At 39.6% G+C, this 21830-nt stretch overlaps 1 protein-coding gene across 1 annotated transcript in view; it reads right to left on the bottom strand.

The window, feature by feature from the left end:
* Positions 1–15727: 15727 nt before the first annotated feature.
* Positions 15728–21830, bottom strand: part of TFPI2 (tissue factor pathway inhibitor 2) — a 36957-nt gene continuing 30854 nt past the window's right edge. The window contains exon 5 of the mRNA XM_077490776.1: positions 15728–20781. Within this exon, the coding sequence (XP_077346902.1) occupies positions 20720–20781 (62 nt within the window). The 3' untranslated portion in view covers positions 15728–20719. The remainder of the gene's footprint in view (positions 20782–21830) is intronic.

Genomic DNA, 21830 nt, shown 5'->3' with positions numbered 1-21830 from the left:
CCTCTCAATTTATGTTACATTCTTTCTTAGCTTCTCATTAGGACTATAGTCCTGTAGGTAGCACTTCCCCCCCTCCTCCCTCTCTCCTTTTGGCCTAAACAGGCCTGGAGACTGACCACACATGGGTACAATGAGCTTTTTAGCCTTAGAGATGGTCATTCAGGTCCGGCCTGTGTGGTGCTATACACATTGCCATACCGGTGGGCTCAGCCTTTTTTGACCGGGCCATTAGTGTCATATAAAGAAGATAAGTGAAGCTATGGGGATTTATGTCCCATGGTAGGTTATATGGCGAGATTACTGTCTTTTGAAGGCTAGCAGTCTCGCAGAATGAAGGATGGAGGGACTGAAATATCTACCCGGTATTGTGTGGTTTGCTATTGGCTGTAACATCATTCTGCTTGCAAGGGGGCAAAGCCCCTTGGAGGGTGGGTGGGGACATGTGGGCTATGTGATGTTATGTTATGTTATGCATTTCTATGCAAAATCAATAAAACTTGGAAAATTTTTAAAAGGAAGGTTATAAACAAGTTAGTAATAAACTGTGGATGCATAGTTACCAGATAAAGGAGTTGGAACGTTAAGCGCAAAATGGATTTGACAGAGATAATGAGGAAGAAAATAAAAAAAAATAAAAGAAATACCACTCCAAAAAAAACAAAACAACTAAGAAACATGTCAGCAGCATATAACCCTAGAGAAGTGCTGACTGAAACTGGGGGAAAGTTCAGACAAAAACTGGTTGGATGAACATGAAACCTGACCGGACATGTTGCTGTCCATTGATATTGGCAGGATAAGATCAGTCATTTGTGAGTGGGCTTGAAATTTCCATGGTTGTTCCCAAAGAAGAAGGGGTTGGGTTGCATGGGAGTTCCGGGGATGATACCCCACTGATGTAGGAGTTCCAATCCCCCTTCTATTGTGGAGATTGTGTGTGGGGCTCCATTATATGTAGCCAGTATGGTCGCTGGGTGGCGCCATTTGTAGGTTATCTTGTGGTTATTAAAAGCTTTTGGCACTGTTTTCAATTTGTCTTCTCAGTTGTAGTGTAAATCATGAGAGATCCGCAAACAATTGGATATCTGAATATAGTGCTGGAAGTGTGGGAGTTTCCCTGGCCTTTGCTAGGATTTGTTCCTTGGCCTGAAAGAAATGGATCCGCAGGAGCACATCCCTGGGAATATCATCTTCTAGGTGACGCGGTTTAGGTATTCTATGAATACGGTCAATAGTGAGCTCTACTGGGGATAATTCTGGTAGAAGTGCAGAAAACATAGTGCTAGCATAAGTGCACAGCTCTGCGGGTGCAATGTATTCAGGGATGCCACGTATTTTAATGTTATTGCTTCTAGAGCGGTCCTCGAGGTCTGCAAGCTTTGCACTGATCCACATAGATTCCTCTTTTTGCTCTGCATAGGAATCAACTGGGTCATTCACTGTATTAGTGCATTCCTCCATTTTATTTTCCATATAGTGCACTTTATCTCCCATCTGCTGTATATCAGTGGAAAACTTGTGTATCAGGGAGGATAGATTACACATAAGGGAGGATCGTAGTGGCAAGAGCATATCCTTCACGGTAGTGTCTAGTACTGGTTGCCCTGATGTGGGGAATGCAGCAATAGAGGATTGTAGCGAGGAGATGATATATTCATTGTGCAGGGCTGTCCTCACAATTTCTGCGGCCTGGTGGAGAGGATCCATCCGCATCCTTGTTTTTGCTGGGCTCTGGGAGAAAGAACCATGGGGAGAGGAGGATATTAATCCACCCCTTAATCCACCCCTTATTTCTTGGTGGTCATCTGGGAGGTCAGTTTATGCCGCGGATGGTCATACAGCAGCTCCAGCGGTGCCATCTTGGCTCCTTCCATGTTGCCGGTCAGCCTGAGGGAAGAAGTCCATGAGCTTGTGGGGTCCGTGGGAGTACGGGAGCATCCTGTGGGGCTCAATGGGGCTGAATACCTGCCCTGTAGCTGTGGGTGTCTGATCAGTTTGCAAGGAGCTCAGAGCTCAGGCGGCCATCTCACGCGCGCAAGCCATGCCCCCTCTTTCTTTTAATTTTGATGAATATGACTTACAGCTAGTGAAAACCCAAACTTCAGTATCTCAGAAAATTTGAATATTGGGAAAATGTTAAATGTTGTAGACTCACACTCTAATCAGCTAATTAACTCCAAACATGTAAAGGTTTCCTAAACCTTTAACCCCTTCCGGACCGCCCACCGCCGTTATACGTCAGTACTCTGAAGAGGAATATCGTTGTTATGGCAGCAGTTAGCTGTCATAACCCCAGTATTCTCTTCTTCAGTGAGCGGTCCGGTTTCACATAAAAGTGGTCTCTGCGGTGGACTCGCAGCAAGATCACTTTTATCGGCAGCAGCGGAGGCGATTGGATCTTCACCCTTGCTGGGCATGGAGACGACAATACAGATCCATAATCCATAACAATACAATTTTTTTTATTGTACTTTAGTGTAAATATGAGATCTGAGGTATTTTTGACCCCAGATCTCATATTTAAAAGGTCTTGTCATGTTTATTTTCTATTACAAGGGATGTTTACATTCCTTGTAATAGGAATAAAAGTGACGCCATTTTTTTTTTTTTAAACAGTGTTAAAATAAAAAATAAAAGTTGAAATAAATAAGAAAAAATAAGAAAAATGTTTAAAAACATGCCCCGTCCCAACGAGCTTGCATGCAGAAGCGATCACATACGTGAGTAGCGCCCGCATATGAAAGCAGTGTTGCAAACCACACATGTGAGGTATCGCCACGATCAGTATAGGGAGAGCAATAATTCTAGACCTCCTTTGCAACTAAAAACGTGCAACCTGTAGAATTTTTTAAATGTTGCCTATGGAGATTTTTAAGGGTAAAAATTTGTCGCCATCGCACAAGCGGGCACAATTTTGAAGCGTGACATGTTGGGTATAAATTTACTCGGCATAACATATTACTTTTCACAATATGAAAAAAATTGGTCTAAATTCACCGTTGTCTTATTTTCTTAATTCAAAAAAGTGTATTTTTTCCAAAAAATCTGCAACGACTGACATTTTATTCTCTAGGGTGTTCGAAAATAAAGTATAATGTTTAAAACAACAAATTTCGGTCCTTAAGTGGTTAAATTGTCTCTCAGTCTGGTTCAGTAGGTTACACAATCATGGGAAGACCGCTGACTTGACAGTTGTTCAGAAGACAGTCATTAAGTCACAAAAGGTCATTGCTAAAGAAGCTGGCTGTTCAGAGTGCTGTATCCAAGCATAATAATGGAAAGTTGAGAGGAATGAAAAAGTATGGTAGAAAAAGGTGCACAAGCAACAGGGATAACCGTAGCCTTGAGAGGATCTTGAAGCAAAGATATAAGAATTTGGGGGAGATTCAAGAGTGGACTACGGCTGGTGTCAGTGCTTCAAGAGCCACCACACACAGACTTATCCAGGACATGGGCTACAACTGTCGCATTGCTTGTGTCAAGCCTCTACTGAACCAGAGACAATGTCAGAAGCGTCTTACCTGGGCTAAGGAGAAAAAGAACTGGACTGTTGCTCAGTGGTCCAAAGTCCTCTTTGAATGAAAGTACATTTTGCAATTCATTTGGAAATCAAGGTCCCAGAGTCTGAAGTAAGAGTGGAGAGGCACTGAATCCAAGTTGCATGATGTCCAGTGTGAAGTTTTTACAGTCAGTGATGATTTGGGGAGCCGTGCCATGTGCTGGTATTGGTTCACTGTGTTTTATCAGTCAGCGCAGCCCTCTACCAGAACATTCTAGAGTACTTCACGATTCCCTCTGCTTCCCCTTAAAATCCATACCAGACCTGAAGTGTCTGGTATGGATTTTGAAGGGGACCCCCACGCCATTTTTTTAAAATTTTTGGCACGGGGTTCCCCTTAATACATACCAGATCTGAAGGGCCCGATATGGAATTTGGGGGGACCCCCGCACATTTTTTTTAAACGTTGGTTCGGATTCCCCTGAGGGAAAATTCCATGCCGTTTTTATCAATGAACTTTTATGTGTATTGTGGACCAACAATTCATTATAGCCGCTAGCGCTAGTACTTTTAAATGACGTTACTTTTCTTTCTTTAGAAATGTAATTTGCACTTGGACTGTTGTAAACACGGGAAACATGCGCCACTTTACAGGCATACTATAGGCGCTTCTCAGGTACGAAATTTAAAGGAATATTAAACTTTTATTGTTTCACTTTATGCATTATTAAAATTACTGCTCCTGAAAAAACAGCAATTTTTAAGACTTTTTTTGCATTGATACATGTCCCCTGGGGCAGGACCCAGTTCCCCAAACACTTTTTAAGACAATACTATGCATATAAGCCTTTAAAATTAGCACTTTTTATTTTTCATGTTCGTGTCCCATAGAGTTTAACGGTGTTCACGTGTTCAAACTAATTTTTTGCCTGTTCGCATGTTCTGGTGCTAACCAAATGGGGGGGGAGGGGGGATGTTCGGCCCATCCCTAGTTACTACCAGTTTAATACCATGTCGTTTTGTGTGCTTTACAGCAGGTTTAATGCCATATAGTTCTGTGTGTGTTACTGGCGGTTTAAAGACCATATCGTGTTGTGTGCATTACTGCCAGTTTAACGCCAAATAGCTTTGAGTGTGTTACTGCCAGTTTAATGCCATATAGTTCTGTGTGCATTACTGCCAGTTTAACGCCATATAGTTCTGTGTGCGTTACTGCCATTTTAACGCCATATCGTTTTTTGTGCATTACTGCCAGTTTAATGCCATATAGTTCTGTGTGCGTTACTTGCAGTTTAACACCATATAGTTGTGCGTGCATTACTGACAGTTTAACTCCATATATTTCTGTGTGCGTTACTGCCAGTTTAACGCCATATAGTTCTGTGTGCGTTACTACCAGTTTAACGCCATATAGTTTTGTGCGTTACTGCCAGTGTTACGCCATTTACTTCTGTGTGCGTTACTGCCAGTTTAACTCCATATAGTTTTGCGTGCGTTACTGCCAGTTTAACACCATATAGTTCTGTGTGTGCCGCTGTACGTTTGGCGCATCATATTGCAGTATATTATAGTGTATCCATGGAGTGTGTCTGTGTAGTGTGAGTACTCAAATTAAAGTGCAGCAAACGCCCCTTTACATTGATTAAAGTGCATCTACGTACAGATTTCAACTTTTTCTTTACATTTGCTTATAAGCACCACCCCTTCCCTCCCAATAATGTCTGGGAGGACAACAAAGAGAGGCAAACGTTCCCTTGGCACTGTAAGGGGGCCAGCAACAAGTGTGTTCACTGGCAAAGGTGGACATGGTGGTCAGTCCTCAGGCAGGGCATCATTTTCTCTGCTTAGTGAGTTTACCCGTGCTATCCAGCGTGCTTTCAGAATGGGCATTCAGTGCTGCAGGAGGTTTCGTTATTGATCATAGAACGAGTCTGTCCACAGACTCCGTGGACCATTTGACTTTTATAAAAATGTATCAGTCCTGGATTACCAGCTATGAAGCCCCTTAATGCCGATGTCACTGATTAAGTCTTTCTGGGATGTGGAATCACTGCAGGACTTCAAGGATGCCTAGCTTTGAGAGTGTTCAATCATTTCATCTGGAAGAATGTTTTTGGTATAGTGGTATAGGTTTCATGGGCACAATTAACACTCAAAGACCGATTTTTCTGAACCTGTTTGACAGGGGCATATCATTGCTATTTTTTACAGCAAGGTCAATTCTTGCTTTCATCAAGAGTACCTCTATAGAGTTACTGTGTGAAGGTGCCACCGACACCCAAAGACTAATTTTTATTGCTGCAGCAGATTCTAGACATGGTACAGATCTGCCACTTTACAGGTAGACTAAGGGGACCCCCCCCCCCCCCCCCAGGCACTATATGGAAAGTATTTTTCATTTTTATGCCCTGTACACATGGTCAGACTTTATGACGGAAAATGTGCGATCAGATCTTGTTCTCGCAAAATCCAATTGTGTGTGGGCTTCATCTGACTTTTTCCGTCGGAATTTCCGACACACAAACTTTGAGAGCTGGATCTAAAATTTTCCGACAACAAAATCCGATCGTTTAAATTCCGATCTTGTGTAGACAATTCCGACGGACAAAGTGCCACGCATGCTCAGAATAAATTACGAGACGAAAGCTATTGGCTACTGGCCTGTTTATAGTCCTGTCATACGTGTTCTACGTCACTGCGTTCTAAACAATCTGATTTTCCTACAACTTTGTGCGACCGTGTGTACGCAAGACAAGTTTGAGCCAAAATCTGTCTGAAAAAATCCGCTTTCATTTTAAAAATCAAAAAATCACTGCTCATTTAAAAATTAAGTTTTTCACAAACTTTTTTTTTTATTGATACATGTCCCCCAGGGCAGGACCTGGACCCCTATAACCATTGTATGCCTAATTACTTGCATACAAGCCTTCAAAAAATGGGCACTTTTGATTTTTTTATGTTCGGGTCCCATTGAATTTAATGGGGTTCGTTACTCGGGTCCGAACTTTCACGGTGTTCGAAAGTTTTGGTGCGAACCGAACAGAGGTCTGTTCAGCCCATCACTTAGCTGTAAGCCATAATCATCAAAATTAAAAGAAAGAAATGCTTGAAATATATATATCACTCTGTGTGTAAGGAATCGTTATAATATATGAGTTTCACTTTTTGAATTGAATTACTGAACTAAATTAACTTTTTGATGCTATTAACATTTTTTGAGATATACCTGTATTAAGTTGATTTGAACCAAAAGGTAATTTAGGCTTTAAACCATATAAGGTTGATTACAAAGTATACTATACCCGGCTACGCAGACCGCGTTTGTAAAGTGAGAAATTCTTTAGATTCTGTATTAGGGTGTCAATATTTAGTTACGGTCGTTGTATTATCCTCCTATTTGTGTAAGGCATATCATGTCCTATATTTAGTGGACCTCTCACCCAGTGATATTCCTCTGTGGTCGGAGGATCTGAGTCTTTGTACTCTTGGTTTTCAGCGAGCCGCAGTTTACTTAAAGCTACAACTACTGTGATGGATACGTTGGATCAATTCTTGTTTTTCTTGTTTCAGCTTTATTGTCTTACTTGAAAATATTGCTCCAGGGTATTGTTTGGTGACATGTACTCAAGGGGGCCTGCTCTACTATTGTCTCATTGAAGGGGGGGGGACGGCCTTTGGGCCAATTATAGTGACCTAGATGGGATTAGTTGACTATGTGATAGACATGTGCAATTTGTTTCCTTCCGAATCAAAATTCGGATCAAATTTTTCGTTATTCGGAAATTCGGATGTAACCAAATTGCCAAATTACAATAGTAACGAATTTAAACTAATCTGAAATTCGGACAAAATTCAAAATTTGAAAACAAATTTAAATCGAAATTAAATTAGAAAAAAAATAATTACATTTAAAAAAAAAAAAAAAAGAATACAATATAAAAGACTTTAAAATAATAAAGCAATGGAATAAAAATAAAAGAATAGTAAAGAATAGAATATAATTGAATAGACTAACATAAAATAGAATATGACAGTCTTCCAAAATTTGAATTTCAAATAGAATACATTTGAATTAGAATAGAATAGAAATTAATAGAATAGAAAATTATGTAATAGAATAGAATAAAAAATAGAATATAAAAAAAAAAATATATAAACATAATAGGTAGTCTTTGCGAGCAACTAGAATACAATCTGTGTAATATATACAAGCAGCATTTAACACACTCCCAATATAAATGTGCAAATAAAACTCAAAACAAATATTGCTGCGCTAGTGTTAATAAATATATCCAACCACTTAGTAGTTGGATATATTTATTAACACAAGCAATATTTGTTTTGAGAAAGAAAATAACCATCTTCAGAAATTCGAATTTCAATAGAATGTATTTGAATAGAAAATATCAGAATAGAAAATAATAGAAAATAAGAGAGTAGAATAGAAAAGAATAGAAAAACTTTTGTTCTATTCTATTTTTTTCTATTATACTATCTTATTTTCTATTCTATTCTAATCTTTTATATTTGAATTTGTATTCATTCTGTTTGAAATAAAAATTTCAGAAGATAGTTATATATTATAGTCTTTCTATTTTATGCTATTATATTCTATTGTTTTCCTGTTCTGTTCTTTTCTATTCTCTTATTTTTTATTCTGTTCTTTTTTATTCTATTCTAAACATTTCTATTCGAATTTGAAATCATTCTATTTGAAAATTAGAATTTCTTAACACGGTTATATTATAACCATCTTCCGAAATTCGAATTTTGAATGTTGGAAGATGGTTATATATTTATTCTATTTTATTTTATTCTATTCGGTTCTGATTTTCGAATTGTCAGACAGTCAGTATCAATAGTCTAATGCAACAGCTGCATTTAAATGGGAAAAAAATCAAATTCAAATGCGTTTTTGAATACTGGTTCGATATTTTTTTTTTTTTTTTTCTTAACGCAGTCAAATTTTTTTTGAATGCGGTCAAATTTTTTATAATTCGAATACAAAGCTAAACAAAATGAATTGTAAAAACGAATTTTAAAGGATTTAATGAAACGAAATGATCTAAATATTGAATCAAAACAAAATGAAACAAAATTTTTCGTCTTGCACATTTTCTCTCCTATTCTCCTCCTCTCACTGCGCCCTCTACAGAATAACCATGGGGCCACTCAGACATGGAAAGTGTATCTAAACCCACGAAAATGTAATACATTGCAGCTTACTGGTTCTTAGATCTGGTGGCTGCATCCATTTCCTTTTTTTAGTGTTCTTTCATGCAGGCAGTAAGGTTACTGCTCACTGAAAACCGATCTGCAGTGGATCGCTTTACATAGCACAGTACAGAAGCAGCTTGCAGGATTTCAGGAAAAACTGTTGCCACCTGTTTTTTATTTTTTTTCAATTGGCAAATAGTTTACAGTTTCAGTGCAGCCCCATCGATTGCATCGATGAGTTAAAAGTGCCACAGCTACAAAGCAAAGCATGGCGGGCACAGCATGTTTACAGTCCTGTTAGGCTGTAGTGCTAGAATTAAGATGGGTGCCCGGGGGTCAGAAAAAAACAGCGGCTCGGCTGCCTGTTTTTACCGCTTGCTGTTAGGGAGCCCTAAGACGTTTTTTCCTTCATTTTCTCCTGAATTTGCCAATGACACACTTTCTGTCTTAGCCCTTGTACACACGGTCGGACATTCCGACGGATAATCTCCGAACGGACCGTGTTGTTGGATAATCCGACCGTGTGTGGGCTTCATCTGACTGTTTCCATCGGAATGTCCGACCAAGAAAGTTTGAGAGCTGGATATAAAAAATTTCCGACAACATGATCCGATCGGACTTTGATCGTTTGTAGAGAATTCCGATCTGACAAAGTGCCACACATGCTCAGATCAAATTTCTAGACCAAAGCAATTGGCTACTAGCCTGAACGTAGTCCCGTCATAACTAAATAAGGTCATCACGTTATGAACGATCGGATTTTCCGACAACTTTGTCCAACCGTGTGTATGTAACACCAGTTTCGGACAAAATCCGACGGACAAAATCCAACGGATTTTGTTGTCGGAATGTCCGACCGTGTGTACAAGGGCTTAGGGTGACAACGCTCACTTACCATGCTATATCAATGGATAGAGAAATACTATTAGGACTACAGAACACCCATTCCTTCATCTTCATAACATAGGAGGGAGATGATTGTTGCTCTTAAGCCGGACACAGGCGGTTCAAATCTCGCTGGTTCACCGGCCAAGATTACAACCATTTGTGGGCAAGCTGATTGAACAATCAATCAACTTAGGTACAACCAGACTGTTGGATATTTCATGCAATTATTGCCAGCAGCTATAGCCACTAGCATAAATCACTGTGTTCTCCTGGCTGAGAATGCTCCCCCTACTGGGAGAACACAATAGCTACATGGGAGGGATTCAGTGTTAATGGGAGAATCAAGTGATTCTCTTTCCTGCTAACCATAGTTGCACGAAAGAACATCACTCCATCTATGGCCGGCTTTAGAGAGGGCATGAAACATTGCTGATAACAGTCTGCAGAGACAGAGAGAAGAGGATAGACAGATAGATAGATAGATAGATAGATAGATAGATAGATAGATAGATAGATACCATAAATGCTTTGGGTACATCAGGCTAATAAATAATAACTACAGGCAAGCTGTAGTTGGCTCACTTACACATTCAAAAGCAAAGATAAATAAATAAATAATGAAATTCACTGTGCAACCATTTCCAAGAATTATGGCCTCTAGATGGAGCTGGTGATCATAGGAAATAAACATATTAAGCAAAATGCAGAGATTCTTCATGTCAGATGTACGTCATGACCCTGGATGAAGTCAGACGTTGCTGATGAAATGCATCGGGTCAGTGAGTGTGCGTGATACGTCACTTACGCTTTCATTCTTGACCACAGGTGGAATGCAATCTGCGTACCTGCATGTTTTTTATTGGGCTGATTGAGTTTTTAACTGCAAGTGCTACTTTTTATGGATTACAATCTTTTATCTACTATACCATGAGGAGCTCCTTCTTCTTTTTTTAATATATGTTGCTGATCGTTGGTGTGCTGGGGGTCACATTTCACCGGAGGATACACCCCATTGATATCTACACTTGTCTGACTACCTGTAATGGGTGTCACGTCGGTCTGGGGAGTAGGTTGTTTGCCTGGTACCGGTGGAAGATTGCACTTACCTCACACAGCAATTAAGAATTCTCTACTAATTTCACTTGGATGGTGGTCTTATGGACATTATCATTCATTTATTTATTCACCCATTCAACTTTTATGCATATTATTATGGACATAAGTATTTATTAATTATCTAGCATAATTTACTATATTTATTCACTTCTTTTTCATCCATATATTTATTTATTGTTTGTTGAACACGGTATGAAATTTATTTAGTTTCCTTACACTCCTTTCCGCATCCTGAGAGGTGACAGCATGAGGAGAGGAGAATAGAACTGATAACCGGCTTCTCTAAAAGGGACATCTACACTGATAATAAGGGCACTGGTAATCAGTATCCTGATTATCAGTGCAGTCCCAACAGTGCCTACCAGGGCTGCCAATGTGTGCCCACCAGTGCTGTCAGTCAGTGCCCATCAGTGCTTCCTCATTAATGTCACCTATCAGTGCTGCCCATCAATACTGCCCTTTAGTGCTGGCTATCAGTGCCACCTATCAGTGCCCACCAGTGCTACTAATCTGTACCCACCAGTAGTGCCACATATCAGTGCCCATCAGTGCCACCTATCAGTGCCCATCAGTGCTTACAATGAGTGCCCACCAGTGCTTCTAATGTGTGCCTACCAGTGCTGCCAATGTGTGCCTACCAGTGCTGTCAATCAGTGCCCACCAGTGCTGCCAATCAATGTCCATCAGCACTGCCAATTAATGCCCATCAGTGCCTCCTCATCAGTGCCACCTATCAGTGTCGATCAGTGTTGCCTATCATTGGCCATCAGTGCTGCCCATCAATGCCGCCCTTTAGTGCTGCCTATCAGTACAGCCTATCAGTGCTCACCAGTGCCTCCTTGACTCCTCATCAACGCCCACCTGTGCCGCCTCACCAGTGCCCATCAGTGTAACTTATCAGTGCCCATCAGTGCCGCCTCATTAGTGCCCATCAGTGCAGCCTCATCAGCGCACATCAGTGAAGAAGAAAAATTATCCGTTTCCAAAAGTTTATAACAAACTATGAAAAAGTTTTTGTTTTTCCAAATTTTTTAGGCTTTATTCATTTGTTTAGCAAAAAAATAAAATAAAAAATTGTGATTAAATACCACCAAAAGAAAGCTCTATTTGAGTGAAAAAAAAATTATAAAATTGTTTTTTGGGTACAGTGTAGCATGACCACGCAATTGTCATTCAAAGTGCAACATCGCTGAAAGATGAAAATTGGCCTGGGCAGGAAGGGGGTAAATGTGCTCGATAGGCAAGTGGTTAAGAGGTTAAGGTTTTTTTTTTTTTTTTATCAATCCAGCTAACTGGAATCTGTCTTTATGCAGAGTTATCACACACCAGTTATATTCAGACTGACAGTGAAAGTTCTCCTATAAGCAGATGGGTGAAAAGAGAAAGCACTTCAGCAGGCTTCCTAGAGGAGAAGAGCTCAGGGACCTGTCACCAGTGTGGAGAGTCTGCAGGACTGAAGACTCACTAAAGTATCGCCACCTCCCTCATATTTGCAACACATAGTACAGCAGCGGTGTGTCATGAGTTTATTTAGTTTAGACTTTTTCTGGCAAGTCAAATAGTTATTTAATATTTTGTATGTGCCTCACTTCATTATTAGCTGTTTTATATACCTTCTATTCACAGCGCTGTCCCTTTAAAGCAATATATGTGTAAAATACGAAAATCACCAAATTAAAAATATCAATACAAATATTAAAAAATAAAATAAAAGTCCCAGTCCTCAAGTGCCCTGTGCACCATATATTACACAAAATCCACCCGTGCGATATTTCCCTGCATTCTTCCATCCAATGTGAATTGTGCAACCACTTATGATCTCTCTGCACTCTCGCACTCACCAGAGAATATTGACTCCCTTCCATACCCACAAAAATCAACCTCGCTCCTGGATATCGTCCTCCTGGGTCACTCCACAGTGTCCTCCGTAGTCCTTCTGTATCTGTGTCCTGGTTCCTTCTTCAATCTCCACCATCCATCAGTAAAGCACACAAATGGCTTGAACCCTCAGATGAACAGTGGGGGGACAAAAACTCACCATAGTGTAGTACATTTTTTTTTTATAAATAAGAGAAATCTTTATTGCACTTACGTGTATTATTAATAAAAAATGTATGTAAGCCCAGAAGAGCCGCCTGGGTGTGTGCTCCAGGGGCCAGAAGTGACATTACCAGAAGCTCCACCCAACGCGTTTTGACCCGACCAATGGTTGTCCTCAGAAATGGGTGTATCCGGCTCACAATCTCTCTTTTTTATATACAGGATGCTGCCTACTATACCCAATGTTTCCATACTCCTCCTACTTCCTCCCTGGTGCTGTTACATCATAGTCCATTCTACATCTGCATTTGATTAATTATTAGCTGTTTGTCTGGAGTTGTCCTTTAATCCAGCTCACTGTTTAATTAGAATTTCAATAGTTTCTCTGTATCTCTTAACGCTTGCTTCTCATCACCGCTATCACGTTTCCAACTTAATAATGGAAGAATCGGTGGTTGACATAGCCCAACAACCTCTACTTATAGTATCATTATTGCTTTTTGGTGAAATGACGCTTTAATTGGCTGTTTAATTGGATGTAGGAGAATAAAATAAAAAGAAATCCAATTTTTTTTTTTTCTAATACAGTTAGACAATGACAGCTAGAATTTCATTTGTTGCTACAAACAACATAGACATTGGAGTTGTATACACCAGCCACTATCACTCTCAGTGATCCATGGATATCAGTGTACCAGCATCTTTTGTTACACAGGTTGCGTCACACGGCAAGACTTTCCCATGACAGTAGATGAGGGACACAAACAATAGACCTTAACCTTCCTATGTATTCTATACATATTACATATATTATCTATTATTATTATTATTATTATTCTATACATATTACATATATTACATATTACATCATATATTTTCAATCCCTCTATCTTGCACCTTCAGCCTCATGCACACTGGACATTTAAAACACTGCTTCTAGGGGCATCTCTCTCTTTTTTTTTTTCTGCCTCTAAACACCCCTGCATGTTATGCCCCATACACATGGTCGGACATTCCGTCCAAAAAATCTGTCTGATTTTTTCCAATGGATTTTGGCCGAAACTTGTGTTGCATACACACGGTCGGACAAAGTTGTCTGATCAGGTGACGTAAATTATGTACGACGGGACTATAAAGAGGCCAGTAGCCAATAGCTTTTGTCTCGTAATTTATTCAGAGCATGCGTGGCCGTGTCCGTCGGAATTCTCTACACACAATCGGAAAAAGTCAGATCGGATTTTGTTGTCGGAAAATTTTAGATCCAGCTCTCAAACTTTTTCCGTCAGAAATTCAGACGGGAAAAAGTCCGATCGGACTTTTTCCGTCAGAATTTTCGACCGTGTATGGGGCATTAGCCTATGTGTCCATGCACATGTAGGCATTTAGGATAGAAGAAAACCCACTTCCGGTGCATCCATGTGCAGCAGTATTGTGGCAGAAAAAAATGCTTGATGCCCGCAATGCATGAGGTGCAAAGAAGTCAAGTTAGACAGTCCATATAAATTGAATGAGCTATAATCCACCTCAATACCCAGCAATTTCGGTCCTGCTGCATTTTTTGCAGTGTATCACATTGGGTTATGGTGTCAGTGGGTGCAATAATATCCCTCTACGTTGGTGTCAGCGAGTGCAAGAATAACCCCCGGCACTGGTGCCAGTGAATGCTATAATAGCCATGATCATTGGTGTCAGTGAATACAATAACAGCCTCTAACATTGGTGTCATTGGATGCAATAACAACCTCCAAAATTGGTGTCAGTGAGTGCAATAATAACCTCCAACATTAGTGCCAGTGAGTGCAGTAATAACCCCCAGCATTGGTGTCAGTGAGTGCAATAATAAACCTCCAACATTGGTGTCAGTGAATGCAATAAGAAACCTCCACCAATGGTGTCAGTGGATGCAATAATTGCCCCCGACATTGGTGCCAGGGAGTGCAATAGAAACCTCCAAAATTGGTGTCAGTGAGTGCAATAATAACCTTTAACATTGGTGTCAGTGGACACAGTAATAACTCCCAACATTAGTGTCAGTAAGTGCAATAATAACTCCCAGCATTGGTGTCTGTGAATGCAATGGGAACCCTCCACCAGTGGTGTCAGTGGATGCAATATTTGCCCCCAACATTGGTGTCAGTGAGTGCAATAGAAACCTCCAGAATTGGTGTCAGTGAGTGCAATAATAACCTTCAACATTGGTGTAAGTGGATGCAATAATAACCCCCAACATTGGTTCCATTCAGTGCAATGATGGATGGAGTAGAATCTTTATTCAACCACAACAACTATGATAACCTCCAGCATTGGCGTCAGTGGACACATTAATATCCCTCAACATTAGTGTCAGCGAGTGCAATAATAACATTAGCATTGGTGTCACTGTCAGCAGTCAATGGACTCAATAATACCCGCCAACATTGGTGACAGTGAGTGTAATGATAGCCCCTAGCACTGGTGTCAGTACTATTAAACAGCGCCTCCTAGTGACCAATATGCAGTATACAGTATTTTGTCATTGAGGTGTTTCAGAAAACTATACTGCATTTTGGCCACTAGATGGAGCAGGCGATCCTAGGAATAAATCAACAGAAATGAACCACCAACATTTGTTCACCATGCATGAATGTGTGTGAGGACCTTGTTATACTGACCCCCTAAGTGGGTTTTTTTTTTTTTTTTAAAAGATAGAAACTCAAAGATAAATTAACCTTGATATTTTCATGCAAGGTCCACTTTTTTTGTTTTCTTTTTAAATTTGCTGTTTTCTAATTCCAGTTCCTGGTCCACATAAAAAAAAACTGAATGGTGTGAAGCTTAAAGGATGTGACAAAACTCTTACTTGGTACGAGACATACAATTATTCTAAAAAAAATCCCTTCCGAGACATTGGAAACAATAAACTTACACTATAAGTGACTTCTAGGAACTGACGTATACGTGTATTGTAAATAAAAATTCCACACACTATTATATACAAATAATTCTTTATTTCTCCATATAAAATGCAGAATAGTTCAATGGAAATAACAAAAAGTGTAAAAATGTATATACAGATATACAAATATGCAAAAGGAACATTGAACCACATTGCTCCCTAAGTGCCTATATGGTTACATTTCTGTATAGAACCATTCTTGCTTATATAGTATTATAGAATGCTTTAAGAAATGTTTCCCCCTTGTGTATTTGTTGTACCTAGATTACTGCAGTCCCCGCATAGTGAAGCCGATGCAGAACACAGAGACTGCTGAGCTCCTTGGGGGTGTGACTAAAGGTGCTCAGGGGTGGGCTTAGCCAGTGGTAAAGGTCTTAAAGCTTTATTTACAATAGACACTCCCCCTATTTTAGATCCACGATGAGGCCTTCTAGTGCTACTATTCCTATTGCCTATCTCAACTACCAGTGTGTTACTGCATTACCCACAACCTGGGGCATTATATAATAAAAATCATTGCCAAATTTTGTGGTCACTTTCTCTAGCCCTATCCCTCCTCACGCTCCTTAAAACTGGCCAATCACTTCTATTTACTCCCTCACTACTTAAAGGAAATGTAAACCCAACATTTCATGTTCCCAATATGTGCCTGCTGTACCATGTACTTGTATGAAAACGTTTCCTGTTCTTTTTGTATTGCTTCCTTTCTGTGAAATCCCTGGTATTCCTGCCAGTCCCTCTGCTTTCCTTTGAAAAACTGACCACACTAGCCATGAAAGCACAGCGTGGTCAGCTTTCTAGCTGTGCTGAGAACTCGGTCTGCTCTCTTCCAGTGATCAGATATATGCAGGCACACCCCTTGCAAATCCATTCACTAGGAAGACCAGTGTGCTGCTGTTTCTCCTCCCCCAGCTCTCTGAGCTCTTTATGCAGCTGAGAACAGAGGGTATGTGATCACTTAAAGAGAAGGGGGAAATTAAGTATTTATAATATATATATATATATATATATATATATATATATATATATACACACACACACACAAATATTTTGCCTTTCATTTATATTTTAAACAGAATTGCTAAAATTTGCTAAATACTATAACTAGTAATACATTCAAAGTGTAGAAATATGTTAGAAATTCATACCCCACCCTATTGGCTAAAGCCCCCCTGCATTGTTTTAAGGAACATACTAACAGATTCAGGGTTCTAAATGTAAGTCACGTAGCAAGTGTTTTGTATTATTATTGAAAGTGTCACATTAATTACTATTAATTATTATTGGATATTTATTGGCATTATTAAACGATCAAAACATTACAGTTACAAAGCTTCGCCTCAACCTTCACTCTTTCCTGTTTATACTTAATCATTCCTTAAAGTATAACTAAAGGCAATTTTTTTTCCATAGAGTGGAGAGGGATTAGAACCCCTGTCAGGTTTTATTGCTGTATGTGTCCTGTTAGGGAGAGTCACCCTCTCCTTTTGTCCTGTTTACCATTATCACCGGGAGTAAAAGAAAATCCCAAATTATGCGTTTTCACCAGAACAGGACTAGTGAGGATACTAGTTCTGGTGGCAACCAAAAATTTCTTGTCACTTCCTGTTGTATCTATGGGACAGGAAGTGAAGAAAAATCTCTCTATTGAGACACATATGGCAAAAAAAAAACCTGACAAGGATTATAACCCTCCCTTACCCCATCTCAAATGAAAAAAAAAACATGTTATCTTCAGTTCTACATTAACCTTGGCATATAAGTGGGGCTACCCTACTAGTCAATATATATATGGAAATTACATAGACTCATATGGAGTGGCATGTTATTGCCATCATCCCTCAATGTTCAAAATATGGGAGTACCTCAAAAGGTGGGATTTTGAAGGCAATATCAATTACAAAAGTTTATATACAAAAATATTTATTAATACAAAGTAATTATTGTGCAAACATTTTTGTATAATTATTACTGTATTTTTTAATTACTTTGTTTTAATAAATATTTTTGTATATAAACTTTTGTAATTGATATTACCTTCAAAATCCCACCTTTTGAGGTACTCCCATAATATATATATATATATATATATATATATATATATATATATATATATATATATATATATATATATATATATATATATATATATATATATATATATATATAGCATATATGGGTTGTCTCCAATAGAAATAATTGTTGGCTCTGGAAACTGTAGCAAGTGCTCACTTAATAAACGTGATAACATCAAATTTAGAGCTGTCTCCTGCTTACCATTTTGGTGTTTTGTCAAAATACTGAAATCAAGGACAGACAATCAAAATAGGGTCAGAGAAGGATTTTTTTTTTAAATAACAAACATGGTATGCGTATCAGCTCTGTGTAAAAGTTTTTGTACAGAGCAGCCCAGATCCTCCTCTTCTCAGGTCCCCTTGCCGGTACTTCTGGCTCCTCCCCCCTACTGAGTGCCCCCATAGCAAGCCGCTTGCTATGGGGGCACTTATTCAGACTCATTGACACACACAGTGCGGCATGGCTGAGCCCCCTCTCCCGCCTCACTGGCTGTGATTGACAGCAGCAGGAGCCAATGGCATAACTCCCAACTGTCCCTGATTTGGAGCAATGTCCCTCTGCCCCTCTTTCCTCCTCATTTGTCCCTCATTTTGGTCTGATCTATATAGTTGTATATAAAAAGCACTTTTTATCTCTTAAAAAGTGTTGAAAAGCCAATATAAAGGAATAGAAGTGGTAAAAAAAAACACTTGTGTGTTTACCTAATCATTTTGTTTGCACAAGTCTCCTTTAAAGTGGGCGTGGCAGGGGGTGTGTCCTAGGGCCATATAGTTTTGCTAATAGGTGTTCCTCGTTCATATTTCAATGCATTGTGGTGTCTGGGCCAGTGAGGAGAGCGCAAGAAGCGGTGCTAATCTTGTGCACAGAGATGGACGACATCAGGCTCAGGTAAGTATAACGGGGGGATGGAGGTGGGAAGCTGCGCACAGAAGTTTTTTTTTTTTTTACCTTAATGCACAAAATGCATTAAAGTGAAAAAAAAAAAAAACTTCAGACTTTACAACCACTTTAATGCATTCTCAGTTTAAGGCATTCTTAATCCAGCTCTGTGCATGTCTATAGCAACGCTGTTCTTCTCTCCCCTTTCCAACAGGAGGCTCGCCAGAAGTGGGAGCCATTGGCTCCTGCTGCTGTCAATCAACTCCTGTGAGCCGAGGGGGGGGGTCAAGGCTGAGCCATGCTATGTGTGTCAATAGGTGCACACAGTGCAGCTCGGGAGTGAGCCAAAAACAAGTGGCTTGAATAGGGGCACTCGGAGAAAAGGAGGAGCCAAGACCGCCAGCAGGGTACCCCAGATGCGGAGGATGGGTGTAGGTGGGGGTGAGCTGCGACTCTGTGTGTGAATGGACATGCAGAGCTGTGGCTCGGGAGCGAGCCTGCTTGGGTGCCGCCATTGCAAGCTGCTTTCTGTGGGGGCACTTGACAGGAGGGAGGTGCCAAGAGCATAGGCGGGGGACCCAAGAAGAGAAGGATCCGAGCTGCTCTCTGCAAAACCGTTACACAGAGCAGGTAAGTATAACGTGTTTGTTATTTTAGAAAATAAAGAAATAAATAATATAACTTTAAAATCACTTTCGAGGTAGCACAACGAGCTTACAAATATATAAAATATGAGTCTGATACTTGATCATTTTTCAAAGAATTAAGGCTTGGTTCTATATGTGTCCCCTATGCGTGTTGGGAATGTGTGTATAGACTTTCCCGACACGCATCGAGGTGCCATGAATTCCTAATGACGCACCACGCATTAGCAACCATGCGGTGGAATTTTACAAAAGGATTGGGGACTTCTTTCCCCACGTTTCTCGAGAGTTGCGCAGCCCATTGAAATGAATGGACTGCCCTACACACAGCATACATAGATGTGAACCAGGGCTTAGGCAACATACATACATATGGGTAATATAAAATTAAATTTATATTACGTTTGTAAATAAACCAAATACTGAGATATGGTACGGCCAGGTTCACCGCATCATGTTCGCATGACATGTGAGTGAGTGTGACCGGCTCTCAATGGAGCTGGTTCACACATGTCCGGGTGCGGTTTCCAAAAAGGGTCCTGTGTGTGTTTTTAGGTCCGGGTTCAGGTGCGAATTCAGGCAAAAATTCAGATGGGAATCACACCTGAACCGATAAACCAAAACGCATTGGACCCCAGGCTGGAAACCGCGGCCGCACATATGTGAACCTGGTCTAAGAGGTGTTCTGTTTAATAAACATAATATTTAAAATAATTGTATAGTTTGTGATTATACAAAGTTGTTCAAATTTTGTCTAACTTTAATGCTTGGCCATAATGGCTGAAACTTTATGGTCCCAAAATTTATGAGCACAAAAGACTAACTAAGGCAAACTAAAAGGCTGCATTATTTTAAACACATAATGAATTACCCACTACTCTTCATAAATACGTTCACTATGGTATTTCCACCATGCAGGGCTGGATTTAGAGGAACAAGTTTCCCCAACATGGGAAACCACACCACTTTTCAGAACCTCAAAAACTTATACACTTTGGCGGACCCTACAGCTAATCCGCAACACTGCCCTCTAGTGGCAAAGGCGGAACTTCCAATCTGCGACCAACAAATGACACTGTCTTTAATTCTTATTCACATTACGTAAAAGGTTAAATTATGCTTTCACATTAAAATGCTGTATTATTGTTATGGCTGCACTCCGGCTTCGTAGGATGGAAATAAAAAAAATAAAAACTCTTGGTGACAAAGAATTGCTATTGCTGCAAGTGTTTATAGCTGTTCTAAAATAAAGAATAAAAAAAATAAAAAAAGATCTTTTATACTATGCGGTTTTATACTGCCGGACATAAAAGTTCCCTTTCTTAGGCTGTTTTACGAGTTAAGTTCTCCTCTGCAGCTTTCAGTTGTCCGACGATAGCCGAAAAGTGCATAATATGCGAAAAATAAAAGAGTTTTCTTCCATGATCATTGCTCAGGAATGGTCTTCGGTCTGCGGAGGCGGTTCTTATTCCTTGGCCTTTTATTTCCTAAAAATCAACAATAATTTGTTAAGATAAGAAACATTATTTATAGTATTTTACATGCTTTTTCTTCAAGAATGTTTTATATATATATATATATATATATATATATATATATATATATATATATATATATATATATATATATATATATATATATACAGTATATATATATATATATGTATGTGTGTGTTTTTTTATAAATTGATACAACTGCATGCTACATGCAAATAGAAAAACTGAAGATTATATGTTTTAGACAAGTAGAATTTTTCTGCTCAAGGCTACATTTGGTATCTATGGAACCCTACAATTATTATTTTTTATTATCATCACTATTGATAAAAGGAGGCAGTGTTGCTGATAAAACAGCTGGGCAGATGGGGTTCTCCAATTTCTAGAAGTCCTTAGGTTTCTTAACACACACAGAGACATTGTTTAGCAGTAACTTGTAAATGTTCTTCTAAGAGGATCAGCTTCAGGGAACATTTGCCAAGCTTTTTACAAGCTTTGTAAATCCAGAATGGAATGCAGTAAAAAAAAAAAAATCAGCTACTTGACTCCACATTCTCATGTGTTTTTCCTGACTTAACTAAACAATTAATTTGAAGGAGTGGTGGTTTTTAGCAGGCTTTTTGGTCTTTAGCAAGCTAAAGCTATGCCAATCCCTACCCTGGTTTCCGAACGCCCAACCCTTCACAGCTCTGCCCTGAGCTACATCACCAATCTTGTCTCCAAATATCAACCAAACTGTCCTCTCCACTACTCTCAAGACCTCCTGCTCTCAAGCTCCCTTGTCTCCTCCTCTCATGCTCATCTTCAGGACTTCTGCAGAGCCTCTCCCATCCTCTGGAACTCCCTACATCAATCTGTCCAGCTCTGCTTTGGCTGCCTTCAGGCAATCCCTGATCATCTCTTCAGGGAAGCCTATCACACCTCCAACTAATCTCCTATCACTTCCATCAGCTCATTCCCCACAGTTACAACCTTCTGTACCACTTGCCCCACCCTATTAGAAGGTAAGCTCTTCTGAGCTCAAGAAAGGCCCTTTTAAC

This window comes from Lithobates pipiens, unplaced genomic scaffold, assembly GCF_037356315.1.
Source record: "Lithobates pipiens isolate NorthernLeopardFrog02 unplaced genomic scaffold, aLitPip1_a1.2 Scaffold_19, whole genome shotgun sequence".
Lineage (NCBI taxonomy): Eukaryota > Metazoa > Chordata > Amphibia > Anura > Ranidae > Lithobates > Lithobates pipiens.
The sequence above is the reverse complement of the archived record's forward strand: the minus strand, read 5'-3'. Positions and strand labels throughout refer to the sequence as shown.